Raw genomic sequence first — 18,300 nt, 5'->3', positions numbered from 1 at the left:
TATACAGTTAGGCCACACATCAGCCATGCCTTATTGAATGGTGGAGTGGGGTCAAGCGGCTAGTCCTGTTCCTAATAAATTGAATTGTTTTCGATTGGATTATTGCTGTGAGTAGGTTTGAATGCCTTGTACATCAATTCATTTGTCTTTGCTGTGGTGAAATGGGATTTAATTACCATATCAGAATTATGAAGTTCAATTGCTAGCTTGTATACCCAACTTCAAACAGGAAAAAAATCACAGCCAAACCAGTAGCAAATGGGATTTTATTGTATTGCATATGCTAAGCCCCATGTTGCTGGATTTGCCACATGGGACAAGTGGGCAAAGCATAAGCGTTGTGGAATATGTGAATGAAAATATTTATGCCATATAAAACGGTAGAATGGTTACCGCATAGGGTCTGCCTTCCTCCCCCTCCCTCCCCATCTCCCTCCCTTCTACTACCTTTTTTGTTTTGTGTGTTTCTCCATTCTTTCACCCTGTCTGCACAACTCTATTCCCTCCTCCACCCCTATTTCCTATCCACATACTTCCCAGCCCCCACCACCCTCTTTTTTTTTTACTCCTTGCCTCCCCTTTGTCTTGAACTAGTCTCTGGAATGGGTGAATATGTAATCAGGAACAACTGTCTTTTCTTCCCCCCAGCGTGCTATATACAGGCGATAATTCTATTCACCAAGGAACCCTACTCCCAGGATGCTTTGCATGGGCGCAGTGCAATACTCCGTTGTGAGGTTGAGATTCCAACAAATGTTGTTTTTGAGTGGTTGCTAAATGGAATGCCTGTGAAGACTTCTGAGAGACGCTTCATTGAAGGCAGCAATCTGCAATTTACTGCAGTTGATCGGAGGGAGGACAGTGGAGACTTTCAGTGCATAGCACGGAACAGAGTCACTAGAGAAGAAGCTAAAACAGCAACTGCATCTTTCAATATCAAATGTGAGTACCGGTGCTTTCTGGTTGGGGATGGAGCTATCTTGAAAAGTCACTAAGTTCAAATGTGTGATTTTATGTTGATAACCAGGAGTTGGGCACTTCAAAGGCACTTGTAGAAAGAATTAATCAATTATTGTTCAACAGTAAATTCTGGAACAAAAACTGCACGGAAAATTCATGCTGGGTTAAATGAAAACATGAGTATAGGAAGTGTGTTAATGGACTGAGAATAGGAAAATAGCCGTAACGTTGTCTTGATGTGTGTCACATTTGTTGTTGATGTGGACTATTCTGTCTTTGTGATGTTTGTGCTTCTGCAGATTGCTGTCTTGAAGATAGCAAACAGGAAAAGACATTTCGTAAACTATTTCCACTGCTTGAGGATTCTTGAGCTAGAGAGCATAGTTTGAGAATTAGGGCCTGACTGTTCAGGAGAAATGTTAGGAAGAACTTCAACACTGAGGGTGGTAGATGGTTAAACTGTCTTCCACAAACAGAATAAAACCTGGATCAATGGTTAATTTTAAATCAGAGAGAGATTTTTGTTAGGCAAAGATATTAATAGATATGAGCCAAAGGCAGGTATATGGAGTTAGACCACAGATTAGCCATGATCTCATTGAAAAGTGGAACAGGCTCATGGGGCTGAATGGCATAACTCCTGTTCCTATGTTCCAATTAGGGATTTATATTGTTGGATGCAGGCAATCTTTTTAAGATAATTGAGTCCAGAGCTGTATCCAATAATTAATGGAGATTTGTAAATAGCTGAGGCTCCAGCAATGATCTTTGTAACACTCCACTAACCACAGCCTGCCAGGTTTATGCACCTCATTCATCTCTCTTTTTCTGTCCACCAGCCAATCGCTCGTGCTTCCAATTCCATGAATCCTTAGCTTGCATGTTATTTCTTTTTGTGTGGCATCTTATTAAATACCTTTTGGAAATCCAATTCTACGTTTGCTGTATCCAATGTTTGTTTTACACAAAAAAATGTTGATTTTGATAAAAATGCACTTCAAAAATCACAGTATTATGTCTTCCCTAACGAACTCCTCTGTATTCTTTTAAAAATTAATTGCTGCTCCAATGTGTCAGTAACTAAAATCTCAGCATAATATTGAACAAAGGAGGCTATTAACCTAATGTGACAAATTTAACTAAATTAACAGTGATACCTGCTGACACTGCAGTGTGCATAATCCAATAATTTGTATGAAATAACTTTTGGATTATGAATAAATTGCAATATGTGTGTCTTGGGCAAGGCTCGAGCAATGCTGGAAGAACAGCATCTCATGACAGTTTGAATTCAAATATCAAACTAATAGTAATTAACCATATGCAGTGGAACTCGGTTATATTTTAAATTCATCCACTTCAATTAGTCTCTGTTTAATATTCAATACAAGGAAGCCATTTAGTCAATACAGTTTGGGCAGAACATTTTCACTTAAATTTATGGACTGAGTTCACAACTCTCTGCAGTTGCTTGTGGCCTTGGGCAGAGCAATTGCCATACAAAGCTGTGATGTATCTGGATTATGATGCTGAGGAAGGGTCACTGGATCTGAAACGTTAACTCTAATTTTCTCTTCACAGATGCTGCCAGACCTGCCGAGCTTTTCCAGCAACTTCTGTTTTTGTTACTGATTTACAGCATCTGCAGTTCTTTTGGTTTTTATTTAGGGAGAAAGAAAAGCTACAAATGGAGAACAGCAGGTGAAAATGAGTTGGCTGTGATGACAACAGCCCAAGTGATGACGAGGCTTGAGTGTGGGGGCCGTGAAAGAATGTGAAAGGTGTTCAGGCCCTAAAAGGATTGAACTCAGTATTAAGTCCTGAAGACTGTAGTGTACTGAAGTCGAAAATGAGATGCTGTTCTTCCAGCCTTGCCCGAGACACACACATTGGCCACTGAGCATGGTGGTGCGCTGAAGTCGCAGGTGACTGGAAATTCAGGGTTGTTTTCGTATACAGAATGTGGGTGTTCCACAAAGTGCTATCCCAACTTGTGTTTCATCCCGTGCAGAAGAAACATTGTGAGCAATAAACTAGATTGAAAAAAATTGTAGTTTTGTTTGGAAGGTATGTCTGTGGCCTTGGATAGTGAGGACCGAGGAAGTAAATGGACAGGTGTTGCACCTTCTATGAATGCATGAAAAGGTGCCGTATTGGGAGTGGAGGAGGAGTGGACAAGGGTGTCCTGGAAGGCATTTTCCTTGCGGAAGGCTGACAGAGAAGTGTCTGATGTTGGCATCCTGCTGGAGGTGGCAGAAATGGTTGCTTATGACACTTTAGGTGTGGATGTTGGAAAACGAGGATCGGGATCCCCATCAGTAAGTGGGAGGGAAAAGTATGGATGAGGGCAGAAGTGTGGGAAGTGGGTCAGGCATGGCTTTAGGGGTCTGTCGACCACAGTGATGGGGAATCCTTGATTGAGGAAAAAGATTGACATTTCTGAGGCCTACCCGCAGAAGGTGGCATCATCAGAACAGATGCAACAGAGAAACTGGGAGAATAGAGTGGAATTTTTACAGGAAACAGATGTAAGGATATATAGTGAAGCTAACTATCAGTTATGTGGGTTTCTCGTCTCCATTTTGTGGAGTTCAGAAATGGAAACAGATGTTGAGGAAGGGACGAGTCAGATGGACAGGCGAAGTTGACAGCAGGGTGGAAATTGGAAGCAAAATTGATAAGTATTTCCAATTCAGAACAAGAAAAGAAAGTGGTGCTGATAATCTGAGATAACAAGGTGTAGAGCTGGATGAACACAAGGCCAAGCAGGATCAGAGGAGCAGGAAGGCTGGTGTTTTGAGCCTAGACCCTCCTTCAGAAAAAACGTTTCGCTCCACTGATGTTGCTTGGCTTGCTGTGTTCATCCAGCTCTACGCCTTGTTATCTCAGAATCTCCATCGTCTGCAGTTCCTACTAGCACTGATAATGTACCGGAGCAAGAGTTTTGTGGAGAAATCGAGCACTCCATTTCCCTTGAAACTTGATCTATAAGGTTGAACCTGCACTGTTGGCATCATTCAGCATCACAAATAGTTGCTGAGCCAAGCGAACTAACCAACCCCCTCTTACAGACTCTTTACAGCATAGGAGAAGTTTGTTCAGCCCTTCTGAAATTATTTATCACCACTGTTTCCACCAGAAATATTCTCCTTGCACCCCTCTGCACTTCTGGCCAAAAATAATAAATCCTTATACCAAAAAACAAAATAAAAATTATTTTTCTTTGTCTAATGAAGCTAAATAGTCTTCTTGCGAACTTCTTCAAATTTCCCCTCAAAAAGTCCTAGGGAAAATTGATGAACAGAGAGATCTGGGTGTTCAGTTCCATTGTTCCCTGAAGGTGACAACGCAGGTCAATACAGTGGTCAAAAAGGCATATGGCATGCTTTCCCTCATCAGGCGGGGTATTGAGTACAAGAGTTGGCAGGTCATGTTGCAGTTGTATAGGACTTTGGTTTGGCCACATGTGGAGTACTGTGTGCAGTTCTGGTCGCCAGATTACCAAAAGGACGTGGATGCTTTGGAGAGGGTGCGGAGGAGGTTCACCAGGATGTTGCCTGGTATGGAGGGTGCTAGCTATGAAGAGAGGTTGAGTAGATTAGCATTATTTTCATTAGAAAGACGGAGATTGAGGGGGGACTTGATTTGAGGTCTACAAAATCATGAGGGGCATAGACAGGGTGGATAGCAAGAAGCTTTTTCCCCAGAGTGGAGGACTCAATTACTAGGGGTCATGAGTTCAAAGTGAGAGGAGGAAAGTTTAGGGGAGATATGCATGGAAAGTTCTTTACACAGAAGGTGGTGGGTGCCTGGAACGCGTTGCCAGTGGAGGTGGTAGACGCAGAGACGTTAGCGTCTTTTAAGATATATTTGGACAGGTACATGGATGGGCAGGGAGCAAATGGACACAGACTGTTAGAAAATAGATGACAGGTTAGACAGAGGATCTTGATCGGCGCAGGCTTGGAGGGCTGAAGGGCCTGTTCCTGTGCTGTAATTTTCTTTGTTCTTTGTTCTTTGTTCTTTGTACTTGTATCCAGAAAGAGCAAACCCAGTTTCTCCAACCTAACTTACTAGCATGAAGACCTGATCTCTGGATCTTTAGTGGTAAGTCTCTTCACCTGTTCTGAGTACACAGACAACCATTCTGAAGGTTAACAGGACTGACACAATACCCTAATTTTGGCATCCAGGCTCGTCATAATTTACCTGCCATTGATCTTCATATCTCTCTTTTGTTACATCTCACTGGGGCAGCCTACTAGAAACCAAGTACCATTATTCCTGCAGTCAACAAAAAAGATTTTTGATAAAAGCACACTAAATTCCACAATGTACCTGTCTTTTGACATAAATCAAAGCGTAGGTTTGTGAACGTAATTGCTGTTTATAGCAAATAAATAGATTCTAGCTACAGGTAAACAATTATGAACTCTTGACATAGAATTCTACTTGTTAAAACTCTCCCTACACACACAGGCGCAGATGTAGAAAATATTGGTGTGATGGATATATGGGAAGACTGGGAAGGCAGTTATGGTTCAATGTTTGCTACACTGATACTTTTTGCTTGTCTGAGAAGAGTGTCTTTGCAGTAGACATTGCCTTGATGTAGTCTGGGAAGAGTGTCCCCTCAGTTGGCATCATTGAAGCAGGCTAGGAAGGGTTTGTGGTTTATAATTTCCAAGGGCTCTATCTTTTAGTAACAAGGAATAGGAAAGAACGACCCTTGAGAAATTAATATTGAGTATCTTCCAAAAAGTTTAGATGGGTAAGTGATTGCAGGAGAGTTGAAAGTCGTGGTGTGGTTCTCTTGTTCTATGTTGTAAGCTAGGAATATTTCTAGTGCCTGGAACCAGCATATGTGCAGGAAATGTCTCCAGCTTCGGCACCTGAAAACCTGGGTTTTGGAGGTGGAGTGGCAGCAGGGAATGCTGCAGGCTGAGATTGCATAGGCAGAAAGGGAATTGGTGACCCTGAGGCAAAGTAAGGCGACCAAGCAGGCAGTGGCTATCCCCCTGAAAAACAGATATACAACTTTGAATACTGTTGACAGGAATGACCTCTCAGTGGCAGAGAGTAGAAAAGCAATAGCAAATTCCTTGTAAGATGGTTGGCTCTGCTGGACAAGGGAGGAGCAAAAAAAAAAGTGGCAGTGCAATAGTCAAAGTGGATTCAGTTTTAAGGGGAATAGATAAGTAATTTTGTGGCTATAAATGAGATTCCAAGATTTGTATGTTTCCTTCCTGGTGCTTGGATCAAGGATGCCTCGGCAGCTACAGGACATCCTCGAGGGGAGAGTGAACAGCCAGATGTCATGGTACCCATTCATTCACATTGGTATACATTATCAATGATGTAGGTAAATAGGGATGAGGCCCTCGGAGTAGAATATAGGATGTTAGAAATCAAGCTGAAAAGGAGCACTTTGTAGGTAATGATCTCAAGATTATTATCAGTGCCACATGTTAGTCAGAGGAGATATAGCAGGATACATTGGATGAATACATGGCTTGAGAGGGGAGAGTTTCAGATTCCTGGGCCATTTGGACCAGTTCTGGGAGAGGTGAGACCAGGACACCTGGGCGGGAGTGAGACTGTGTTCCCTGGGGGAGTATTTTCTAGAGTGATTGAAAAGATTGAAACTAAATTGACAGGGGGGAAGGTGGGAACCTAGGCAAGGAGTCAGTGGAAGGGAAATTGAGGACAAGAACAAATGAGAGAAAGGGGACTAAGAGGAGTGACAGGCAAAGGAATCAAGGGCCAGAATTGAACAGGCCACAGTGAGAAAAAGAAGTGGGAATGAAAATTTTAAAAAAAGACAGACCTTTAAGGCTTTGTGCATGAAAGCACAAAGCATTCAAAACAAAATAAAGAAGTTAATCATGCAAGTAGTCTAGATTGGCCACCCTGCAGCAATGATAGGAACTGACCCTCCAGGAGTGTTCAGTATTTAGGAAAGACAAGAAATAAAAGGTAGCGGAGTTCCATTACTGGTTAAAGAGGATGTAGACGTAATACTGAGGAAAGATGTGAGCTCAGACAATGTACAATCTGTGTGGGTTAAATTGAGAAATACCAAGGGGCAAAAAAATATTTGCGGGAGTGATATGCAGACCACCAAACTGTAGTGGTGGTCAACTGTGGCATAAACAGGAAATCAGCACTGCATATGGTAAATGAATACCTGTAATTTTAGGTGACTTTAACCTCACATTGACTGGGTGAGTCGAATTAGTCACAAAACTATACGGAAGGAATTCCAGATGACAAAGTGTGGAGCTGTATGAACATAGCAGGCCAAGCAGCATCTTAGGACCACAGAAGCTGACATTTCGGGCCTAGACCCTTCTTCAGAAAAGGTGGATGGGGAGAGGATCCTGAAATAAATAGCGAGAAGGGGGGAGGTGGACTGAAGATGGATACAGGAGAAGATAGGCGGAGAGGAGACACACAAGTTAAAGGGGCGGGGATGGAGCCTGTAGAGGTGAGTGTAGGTGGGGAGTGGATAGGTCAGTCTGGGGAGGATGTACAGGTCAAGGGGGCGGGATGAGGTTAGTAGGTAGGAAATGGAGGTGCGGCTTGAGATGGGAGGAGGGGATAGGTGAGAGGAAGAACAGGTTAGGCAGTCTGGGACGAGCTGGGCAGGTTTTGGGATGCAGTGGGGGTAGGGGAGATTTTGAAGCTGGTGAAATCCACATTGATGCCATTGGGCTGCAGGGTTCCCAAGTGGAATATGAGTTGCTGTTCCTGCAACCTACGGGTGGCATCATTTCTGGCACTGCAGGAGGCCCAGGATGGACATGCCGTTTGTGGAATGGGAGGGGGAGTTGAAATGGTTCGCGACTGGAAGGTGCAGTTTACTGCAAACTGAGTGTAGGTGTTCTGCAAAGCAGTCCCCAAGCCTCTGCTTGGTTTCCCCAATGTAGAGGAAGCCACGCCATGTACAGCGGATGCAGTATACCACATTGGCAGATGTGCAGGTGAGCATCTGCTTGATGTGGAAAGTCATCTTGGGGCCTGGGATGGGGGTGAGGGAGGTGGTGTGGGGGTAGGTGTAGCACTTCGTGTGTTTGCAGGGGAAAGTCCTAGTATGCATACAGGATGGTTTTCTGGACCAATACTTTAGGAACCAACTAGTAAAGAGGCTATCTTAGACTGGGTATTATGCAATGAGAAAGGAATAATATTGTTGATGTAGTTATGAGAAACTCATTGTACAAGCAGCCATAATGTGATGGAATTCTTCAAGATGGACAATAACTGATTCTGAAGCTAGAGTTCTTAATCTTAGTATGGGAAACTATAATAGTCTGGAGTATAAGTTGCCTGAGATAGATTGGGGAATGTTACGAAAAGCAATGATAGTGGACAGGCAATTCAAAAAGTGAATGGGTGAACAACAAAAAAAACATTTAGTCCTACCTGGCACAAGAGTACCAAGAGAACATTGGCCAAACTATGGAGGACCAAGGGGTTGATTGATAACCAGGGGTGGGTGGGAGGGTGCAGGGAATGTTTGCTTACAAGCTAAACGTCCCTAGCTGTGTGAATTGGAATTTATAATGAGGAACAAATAAATAGCTGATGAACTAAACTCATACTTTGCTTCTGTCTTCACAAAGTCAAAAGTCATAGGAACACTGGGTTTAGTGGGTGGGGAGTTGAAGTAGTTCGCGACTTGGAGGTGTTGTCATTTGTCACGAACAGCGTGTAGGTGCTCCACAAAGCAGTCTCTAAGCTTCTGCTCGGAGTCCCTGATATAGAGGAGGCCACATTGGTGCAAGGACTCCTCTCACCCACCTTCCTGCAAGGAACCTAGACTGTACCTCCTCTCACCCACCTCCTGCAAGGATGCGATCCCCTATTCCCAATTCCACTGCCTCCACTGCATCTGCTCCCAAGATGAGGCCTTCTACTCCCAGACATCCCATATTTCCTTTTTTTTTTCAAGGACCAAAATTTTCCCCCTCACAGTGATTGAAAATGCCCTCGACCGCATCTTTTGCATTTCCCACAGCTCAGCCCTCACCTCCTCCCCTCAATAAAACAAAGACAGAACTCCCCTTGTCCTCCTGTATCTCCCTATTAACGTCTAGAATTCAATGCATCATTCTCTGCAACTTGTGCCACCTGCAATCTGACCCCACTATGAAGGATATATTTCCTTCCCCATCCTTATCTGTCTCCTGGAGGGACCGCGTTCTCCATGATTCCCTCGTCTGCTCCACACTACCCGGTAGCCCCAGGGCACCTTCCCCTACACCTCCCCCCTCACGTCTATCCCCAGCCCCAAGAAAACCTTCCATATTAAACAGGTGTTCACCTGCACATCTGCTCAGTTTGCGACAAACGACAACACCTCCCAGTTGCGAACCACTTCAACTCCTCCCACTCCCAGGACACTGCATTCCTCCTACAGTGTCACAACGATGCCACCCCAAGGTTGCAGATTGCCTTGGAGCCCTACAACCCAGTGGTCTCAATGTGGACTTTGAGCTTCAAAGCCTGCCCACCCCAGACCTCATCTCAAGACCAGCACCCCGTCTCATCCCCGCCTTCTTGACCTGTCTAACTTTCCTCCCACCTATCCACTCCTCCCACCTCACTGACCAACCCCCCACCTCCACTTCCTACCTACACTCATCTCTACCAGCCTCATCCCCTCTCCACCAAAACTCGGCTGCAGATACAGAGAGGTCCTCAGTTGCTGTGGAGAGAGAGTGCAGCAAAGGTTTATCAAATTGATTCCTGGGATGACAGGATTGACACATGAGGAGAGATTAAATCAGTTAGGATGGTATTCTTTGGAGCTCAGAAGAATGAGGGGAAAACTTCAAATCTATAAAATTCTGACAAGATAGGTTCAGGATGATGGGGCGAGTTCAGAACCAGGGGTCATAATTTAAGGAAAAGGAGTAAACCTTTTAGAACGGACATGAGAAATTTCTTCAACCAGAGAGTGGTTAGCCTGTGGAATTTACTATCACAGAAAAATGTTTGAAGCCAAAACATCATTTTCTAGAAGGAGGTTATTATAGGTATTGTGGCTGAGGAGATCGAGGGATGTTAGGGAGGACAGGATGAGAATATTGGGTTCAGTGACTAGTGATGATCATGTTGAATGGCAGAGCAGGCTCAAGGGTTTGAATGGCCTTCTCCTGCTCCCATCTTCTATGTTTCCATGTAGTTCAGACTTGCTTTTCCCAGAGAGGCAAGATCAAGTTATTTTTGTTTGCTCGTACAAGGCACAGAGCTGCTGATTAATAAATTATTGGTTAAAAGCCACAGCCTGACAGTAACCGATGAGAGAAAATAAACTGGCGTTCTTCGGGCTTGTGATGATTTTTACTGCAGAGATAGCACCTTCCGTCCCGAAATTCTAATGGTTTTTGACCAAACGTTCACACCCACAAATTGGTTTAAATACTTGGGAACCAATTTAGTCCGTAGGCAGAAGGCTTTTTTCATTGATAAGTGGTTGCTATTCTGCATGTTAATAAGCAACTTACTGCTGGCTGAATCTCAGTTTGTATACACTCCCTGGTTCTAGCTTGTGTGGAATTAAAGCTCTCTTCTCTTCCCCTCCACCCGCCCCCACAGCTTCAACAAACAGCAGTGTGAACCGTTGTGTCAGATAATCTGTTTGTAGGAAGTGCAGTCATCGCTCCCATCATTTTCCATTTCAATCCACCATCAAAAAGACAGACAAATTTTTAAAGCCCAAGACTGATATATTTGCTAACTATTTTCACACTTCAGAAAAAAATTCCAAGATGTTTCTGTTCCTGCACACTTGAAGTGTCCCATTAAAACATATGTTAGCTCTCCAAATTGTAGAATCCCTATAATGCAGAAAGAAGCCATTCACCTCATCGAGTTCCACATGGGGGTTTTTATCATGACTAATCCAACTAATGTGAACATCACAGAACAATTTATAACATGGCCTATCCACCTAACATCTTTGGACTGTGGGAGGAGTCCGGATGAAATCTCACAGACATGGAGAACATGCAAACACCGCACAAACAGTTGCCCAAAGCTGCAATCAAACCCAGATCCCTGCTGCTGTGAGGCAGCAGTACTACCCACTTTGCCACCTGCACAACGTTTTCTACAGGAGGCTACTTCAGACTTGTCTCTATAGTGTTTTTCTTGCTGCACCTCCAGAGTTGGTATCATTGGCAAATTTTCAAATTTTAATGAGGGAAATGAGGAGAAGAATCTGTGACAAAGCAAGAGGAGTGAGTCAAGTGAAAATAGTGATAAGTGGTCAATATCACTGAGAGGAGTGGATGAGGTGAGGACCATGAGAGAGAAACAAAAGCAGGCTGAGAACCTGAGTGCGGCTTGGGACACAAACGGGAATAAAGTTTTCTTAGTCTATGCTCAGGAAGGAGTAAGCTTGAAATTAGAGCAAGGGTCCATATTCTATATAGTTGAGATATATCTGCGGAGCTCAAGCTTCTGTCTTGCACATCCTGCACTAAGTGGGACATTCCACGTTTTCATTTCTAAGTCAGTTTTCTCTGTTTAATAAAAATAGCGGTCCTAGCACTGATGGTTGAAACAACACTACACCGTTAATCTTCCATTTGGTGAAATGTCATTTGTCAAGACGAGCTGCTTTTTTTTGTTGTTCCTTTAAGATTGTTTTTGTTTTAATTCACGTGGCCATACACTGTTGTTCTTCAAGTGCTCATAAGATCTAAAGGCAACATCAAATGCCTCTTCTCTTAAAAGGAACCTAAGGGACAACTTTAAGGACCGATAAGGTCCCTTTCTTATAAAAATAGACGATAGCTTCTTTAAATGTACAAAGAGGAAGCTAGAGTTAAAGTAAACACAGGCGCCATAGAAAATGAGGCTGGGGATGTAATAATGGGGGAACCAGAAAATGACAGGAGCAAATCTGGAAATCTAAATGCAACACATCCACTGGTTTCCCTTTATCTGTAGCACAAGTTACTCCTTCAAAGAGCCACAAATTGGTTCACTGTGATTGCCCTTTGACAGAACCATGTTGTCTTTGCCTGATTACCTTGAACTTATCTGAGTACACTGTTATTACATAATTAATGATATCTTTTAACATTTTCTTGAAGACAGATGTCATGTTCTGCATCCTCTGGTCTTGTATAGAAGGTTTTTTTTTCCGTTTAAGCTTTAATATTAACAATGCAAAAACGAAGGCACATTACTCTCTGGCTGTAAATTGGGAGAGGGGAGTGTGCAGCGGGACCTGGGTGTCCTTGTGCACCAACCGCTGAAGGTAAGCATGCAGGTGCAGCAGGTAGTAAAGCAGGCAAATGGTACATTAGCCTTCATTGCGAAGAGGTTTTGACTATGGCAGCAAGGATGTGTTGTTGCAACTATACAGGGCCTTGGTGATACCACATCTAGAATAGTGTGTGCAGGTTTGGTCTCCTTTTCAGAGGAAGGATGCTCTTGCTCTGGAAGGAGTGCAGCAAAGGTTCACCAAGGCTGATTCCAGGGATGGCAGGACTGATGTATGAGGGGAGATTGACTGACTAGGTTCGGATTGTTTTCACTGGAGTTCAGACGAATGAGAGTGGATCTCAGAGATGTATAAAATTCCAACAGACGAGACAGGGTAGAGACGAGGAGGATGTTCCCAATGGTGGGTATGTACAAAGCCAGGGGTCACATTCTAAGGATTCAGAGTAAACGATTTAGGATGGAGATTAGGAGACATTTGTTCACCCGAAGAGTGGTGAGCCTGTGGCATTCATTACCACAGGAAGTAGTTGATGTTAAAACATTGAATGTATTCTAGAGGTGGCAAAAAATTGCACATGGGGTGAACGGGAAAGGTTATGAGGGGAAAACAGGATTAGGCTATTGATTTGGAAGATCAGCCATGATTGTGACGACTGGTGGAGGAAGCTCAAAGGGCCGAATGGCCATCTCCTGCTCCTGTCTTCTTTGTTTCGATGCTTCTCTTGATCTTGTCTGAAGTGTTGTTTGTAGAAGAGTGTCAATTATATCTTTTGTTAAATATCTGTGATTTGTCTTTAGGAATAAATGTTTTCGGCTAAAGATAGAAATACTTAAGTGCAAATGAAAAACCTGGTTTAAAATAGCCTAAAATAATTGCAAATCAAAGCCAGCTTAATTTCCAGTTCTTCTGAATATGATCTTATAAAGCAACAGAATACCTCACTGAAGCTCTCAGTGGAGATGGAATGTTTGTGGCTTTCTTGATAAGGGGTTAAAACTGTTTTAATTCCGAGAAACAAATGGGAGATTTGCGAATTTGCTATTTCACAAAACAATCTTTTGTTCATAACAATAAGGCATTTTCTCCTTCCTTGAATAGACCAGACAGAAGCTTTGAAAGGCTATTCTACATTTAAATGCACTCTAAATATAACTTCATATGGTCTCATCTCCTTACATTAAACATTTCTTCAGTTTGATATTGTTACTAGCTCATGGTTTTAGAGTGCTATGTGTATGTTCCTATCCAAATGACCTTGCCTGAACTCTGCTACGGCAGTAAATCTGATGTGAAAGTAGATTTTTCAGCTTTGTGAATTTGAAGTTTGCTGCATGGTTGTGCATTTAAAATTATATAATAGATCGTCAATCAATAAATGTTTTACAGTTTGTGTGGGGAATGCGGGCTTATGCTTACTAAGGGCACTGTAAATTAATTGTCAGATTGTATTGCTGGGCAGTGCAGATTATTGGACACACTGATTACTGAGTGACTAAGAGAAAGTCTTCAGGAGAATACTCTGTTTGTTCTTTTTGTATTCATTTAAATTATGCTTTTGTTGTTTCAGGGATAGAGACTGGAGGAGTGATTTTAAAAGATCCACCCAATGTGTCTGAAATACAGACATCTGCTCCAGTCACACTGCGCTGCCACATTGATGGACACCCCCGGTAAGAGCGTGATTCCTATAGTTCCAATGACTGTGGTGTGGTATAGGCAACAAGCCAATTTGGGTGAGAATCAGTATTTTCAAGTGGAAGATCAATGATAATCAAAGTCATAGAGAGGTACAGAATGGGAACAAGCCCTTTCGTCCAACTTGTCCATGCCAACTAGATAGCCCAAATAAATCTCATCTGATTTGCCAGCATTTGGCCCATATCCCTCTCAACCCTTCCTATTCATATACCCATTCAGGTGCCTTTTAAATGTTGTAATTGTACCAGCCTCCACCACTTCTGCGGACAGCTGATTCCATACACTCAACACCCTCTGTATGGAAAAAGTTGCTCCTTGGGTCCCTTTTAAATCTTGCCGCCCCCCCCCCCCCCCCCCCCCCCCCCCCACCTTAAAGCTATGTCATCTAGTTTTGGACTCAGTCCCCCACTCCACAGGGAAAAGACCTTGCGTATTCCCCCTATCTACGCCCGTCATGATTGTATAAACCTCTATAAGATCACACTCCAGCCTCTGACGCTCCCAGGGAAGATAGTCCAAGCCTACTCAGCCTCTCCCTGTAGCTCAAATCTTCCAACCCTGGCAACATCCTTGTAAATCTTTTCTGGACTATTTCAAGTTTCACAACATCTCCCTGTAGCAGAGAGACCAGAATTGCAGGCAGTTTTCCAAAAGTGGCTGAACCAATGTCATATAGAGCTGCAACATGACATCCCAGCACCTATACTCCATGGCGAGTTTTGAGAAGATTTGTAGCTCAGGTTGAGTTTCAGGATGTGAGTTTGCTCGCTGAGCTGGAAGGTTAGTTTTCAGACGTTTCATCACCATTCTAGGTAACATCGTCATTGAGCCTCCGATGAAGCGCTGGTGTTATGTCCTGCTTTCTGTTTATCTGTTTAGGTTTCCTTGGGTTGGTGATGTCATTTCGTGTTCTTTTTATCAGAGGATGGTAGATGGGCTCCAAATCAGTATGTTTGTTGGTGGAGTTCCGGTTGGAATGCCATGCTTCTAGGAATTCTCGTGTGTGTCTCTGTTTGGCTTGTCCTAGGATGGATGTGTTGTTCCACTCAAAGTGGTGTCCTTCCTTATCTGTATGTAAGGATACTAGTGATAGTGGGTCATGTCGTTTTGTGGCTAGTTGATGTTCATGTATCCTGGTGGCGAGCTTTCTGCCTGTTTGTCCAATGTAGTGTTTGTCACAGTTTTTGCAAGGTATTTTGTAGATGACGTTCGTTTTGCTTGTTGTCTATATAGGGTCTTTTAAATTCATTAGCTGCTGTTTTAGTGTGTTGGTGGGTTTGTGGGCTACCCTGATGCCAAGTGGTCCGAGTAGTCTGGCAGTCATTTCGGAAATGTCTTTGATGTAGGGGAGAGTGGTTTTCTTCTGCTCTTCATAGTTCTTCTGTGCTGCAGTGTGTGGTGGCTCATTGGAATAATGTTCTAATGCAGCTTCGTTTGTGGGTGTTGGGATGGTTGTTCCTGTAGTTCAGTATTTGGTCCGTATGTGTTGTTTTCCTGTAGACGCTGGTTTGAAGTTCCCCATTGACTGTTCGTTCTACTGTGACATCTAGGAATGGCAGTTTGTTGTTGTTTTCCTCCTCTTTTGTGAATGTTATGCCAGTAAGGGTATGATTGATGGTCTTGAAGGTTTCCTCTAGTTTGTTTTGTTTCGTGATGACAAAGGTGTCATCCACGTAGCGGACCCAAAGTTTGGGTTGGATGATTGGCAGAGCTGTTTGTTCGAGTCTCTGCATTACTGCCTCTGCTAAGAACCCTGATATCGGAGATCCAATGGGTATACCGTTGGTTTGTCTGTAGGTTTGTTATTGAAAGTGAAGTGGGTGGTAAGGCATAGGTCCACTAGCTTGATGATGATGTCCTTGCTGATGAGGTTGGTGGTGACTAGTGTATGTGTCTTTGGTTCTTCTAATAGTGTAGTCAGTGTTTCTTTGGCCAGGTTGATGTTGATGGATCTGAACAGGGCTATTGGAGTGGCGTGAGTCTTCTACGAGGTGTTTTAGTCTCTACACCTAGTAGAAGACTCGCTCCACCCAAGAATTCCTGAACACCAAAGATGCCAAATAGAAGAGGATGAAATAATGGTCTCCTTTTGATGTAACAGCCCTGTTCAGATCCATCAACATCAAACTGGCCAAAGAAACACTGACTACACTATTAGAAGAACCAAAGACACATACCAGACACCACCAACCTCCTCAGCAAGGACATCATCATCAAGCTAGTGGACCTATGCCTTACCACCCACTTCACTTTCAATAACAAACCTACAGACAAACCAACAGTATACCCATTGGATCTCCGATATCAGGGTTCTTAGCAGAGGCAGTAATGCAGAGACTCGAACAAACAGCTCTGCCAATCATCCAACCCAAACTTTGGGTCCGCTACGTGGATGACACCTTTGTCATCATGAAACAAAACCAAACTAGAGGAAACCTTCAAGACCATCAATCATACCCTTACTGGCATAGCATTCACAAAAGAGGAGGAAAACAACAACAAACTGCCATTCCTAGATGTCACAGTAGAGCGAACAGTCAATGGGGAACTTCAACAGGAAAACAACACGTACGGACCAAGTACTGAACTACAGGAGCAACCATCCCAACACCCACAAACGAAGCTGCATTAGAACATTATTCCAATGAGCCACCACACACTACAGCACAGAAGAACTATGAAGAGCGGAAGAAAATCACTTCTACAGCGTATTCAAAAAGAACAGGTACCCAATGAACACAGTCCGCCGATTTCTCAGCAACAAACCAAAAGAAACAGACAAAACAGGCCCAGGAACCATAACCACTCTCCCCTACATCAAAGACATTTCCGAAATGACTGCCAGACTACTCGGACCACTTGGCATCAGGGTAGCCCACAAACCCACCAACACACTAAAACAGCAGCTAATGAATTTAAAAGACCCTATACAGACAACAAGCAAAACGAACGTCATCTACAAAATACCTTGCAAAAACTGTGACAAACACTACATTGGACAAACAGGCAGAAAGCTAGCCACCAGGATACATGAACATCAACTAGCCACAAAAAGACATGACCCACTATCACTAGTATCCTTACATACAGATGAGGAAGGACACCACTTTGATTGGGACAACACATCCATCCTAGGACAAGCCAAACAGAGACACGCACGAGAATTCCTAGAAGCATGGCATTCCAACCAGAACTCCATCAACAAGCACATTGGCTCCAAATCAATCTACCATCCTCTGAGAAAAAGAACTGGAAATGACATCACCAATGCAGGAAATGACATCACCAACCCAAGGAAACCTAAACAGATAAATAGAAGGCGGGACATAACACCAGCGCTTCATCGGAGGCTCACTGATGATGTTACCTAGAATGGTGACGAAACGTCTGAAAACTAACTTTACAGCTCAGTGAGCAAGCTCACATCCAGACCCATACTCCATCCACTGACTAAGGCAAGCGTACTACACATCACCTCCACTATCCTGTGTGCATGGGATTCCATTTGCAAGGAACTATGAACCTGCATTCCTAGGTCTCTTTGTTTAGCAACACTCCCCAGGACCTTACTATGTCCTGCATGATTTGGCTTTCGAAAATTCAGCACCTCCCATTTATCTAAATTAAACTCCATTGCCACTCCTCAGCCCATTGACCCATCTGATCAAAACCCTGTTGTACTCTGAAGCAATCTCCTTTGCTGTCCACTATGCCTCCAATTTTAGTGTCACCTACAAACTTAGTAACCATACTTCCTATGTTCACATCCAAATCATTCACATGAATGACAAAAAGCTGTAGACCTTGCACCACTCCTTGTGGCACACCACTGATCACAGGCCTCCAGTCTGAAAACCAGCCCTCGACTCTATCCAAATGGCTAGTTCTCCCTGTATTCCGTGTGATCTAACCTTGCTAACCAGTCTACCATGAGGAACCTTGTCGAAAACCGTACTGAAGTCTGTATAGATCACATCCAGCACTCTGCCCTCATCAGTCCTCTTTGTTACTTGTTCAAAAAGCTCAATGTAATGATACTGTTCAAATTAAAGCAAGAAGAGTTGTCATTGTCTGAGCAGATCATAGGGCTGTGCTGTCATGAGAATGAGAGGAATGGTGGTGGTTTAATGTTGCTGATTTTTTTATATCAACTACAGACAGTTACCTTGACAAACTAAAACAAATGTAAATTGGTCATTGTTAGCTCCAAAATAGGGATTAAGTTTCACAGCAGCGTTCAAACATCTGACAAGTGACGTTACACAGTAAAACGCTGAATAATGTTTGATATAATATTGTAAGTTACTTCCTAGCCACCATGGCGTTCTGATTTGATCATTGCTTATCAGCTGAAGGCTGTACTTTCTTTTCAATTTTTCAAAACTGTGATGTCACTC

General features: G+C 43.3%; 1 protein-coding gene across 2 annotated transcripts in view; it reads left to right on the top strand.

Annotated features, from left to right (window-relative positions):
* LOC125452813 (inactive tyrosine-protein kinase 7-like) overlaps window positions 1-18,300 on the top strand; it is a 212,741-nt gene that overhangs the window by 73,793 nt on the left and 120,648 nt on the right. For both annotated transcript variants that reach the window (XM_048531693.2, XM_048531694.2), the window contains exons 2-3: window positions 649-942; window positions 13,773-13,875. In XM_048531693.2, coding sequence (XP_048387650.1) covers window positions 649-942; window positions 13,773-13,875 — 397 coding nt within the window. The remainder of the gene's footprint in view (window positions 1-648; window positions 943-13,772; window positions 13,876-18,300) is intronic.

Source organism: Stegostoma tigrinum, chromosome 4, assembly GCF_030684315.1.
Source record: "Stegostoma tigrinum isolate sSteTig4 chromosome 4, sSteTig4.hap1, whole genome shotgun sequence".
Classification (NCBI taxonomy): domain Eukaryota; kingdom Metazoa; phylum Chordata; class Chondrichthyes; order Orectolobiformes; family Stegostomatidae; genus Stegostoma; species Stegostoma tigrinum.
This window is presented reverse-complemented; position numbering and strand designations above follow the sequence as displayed.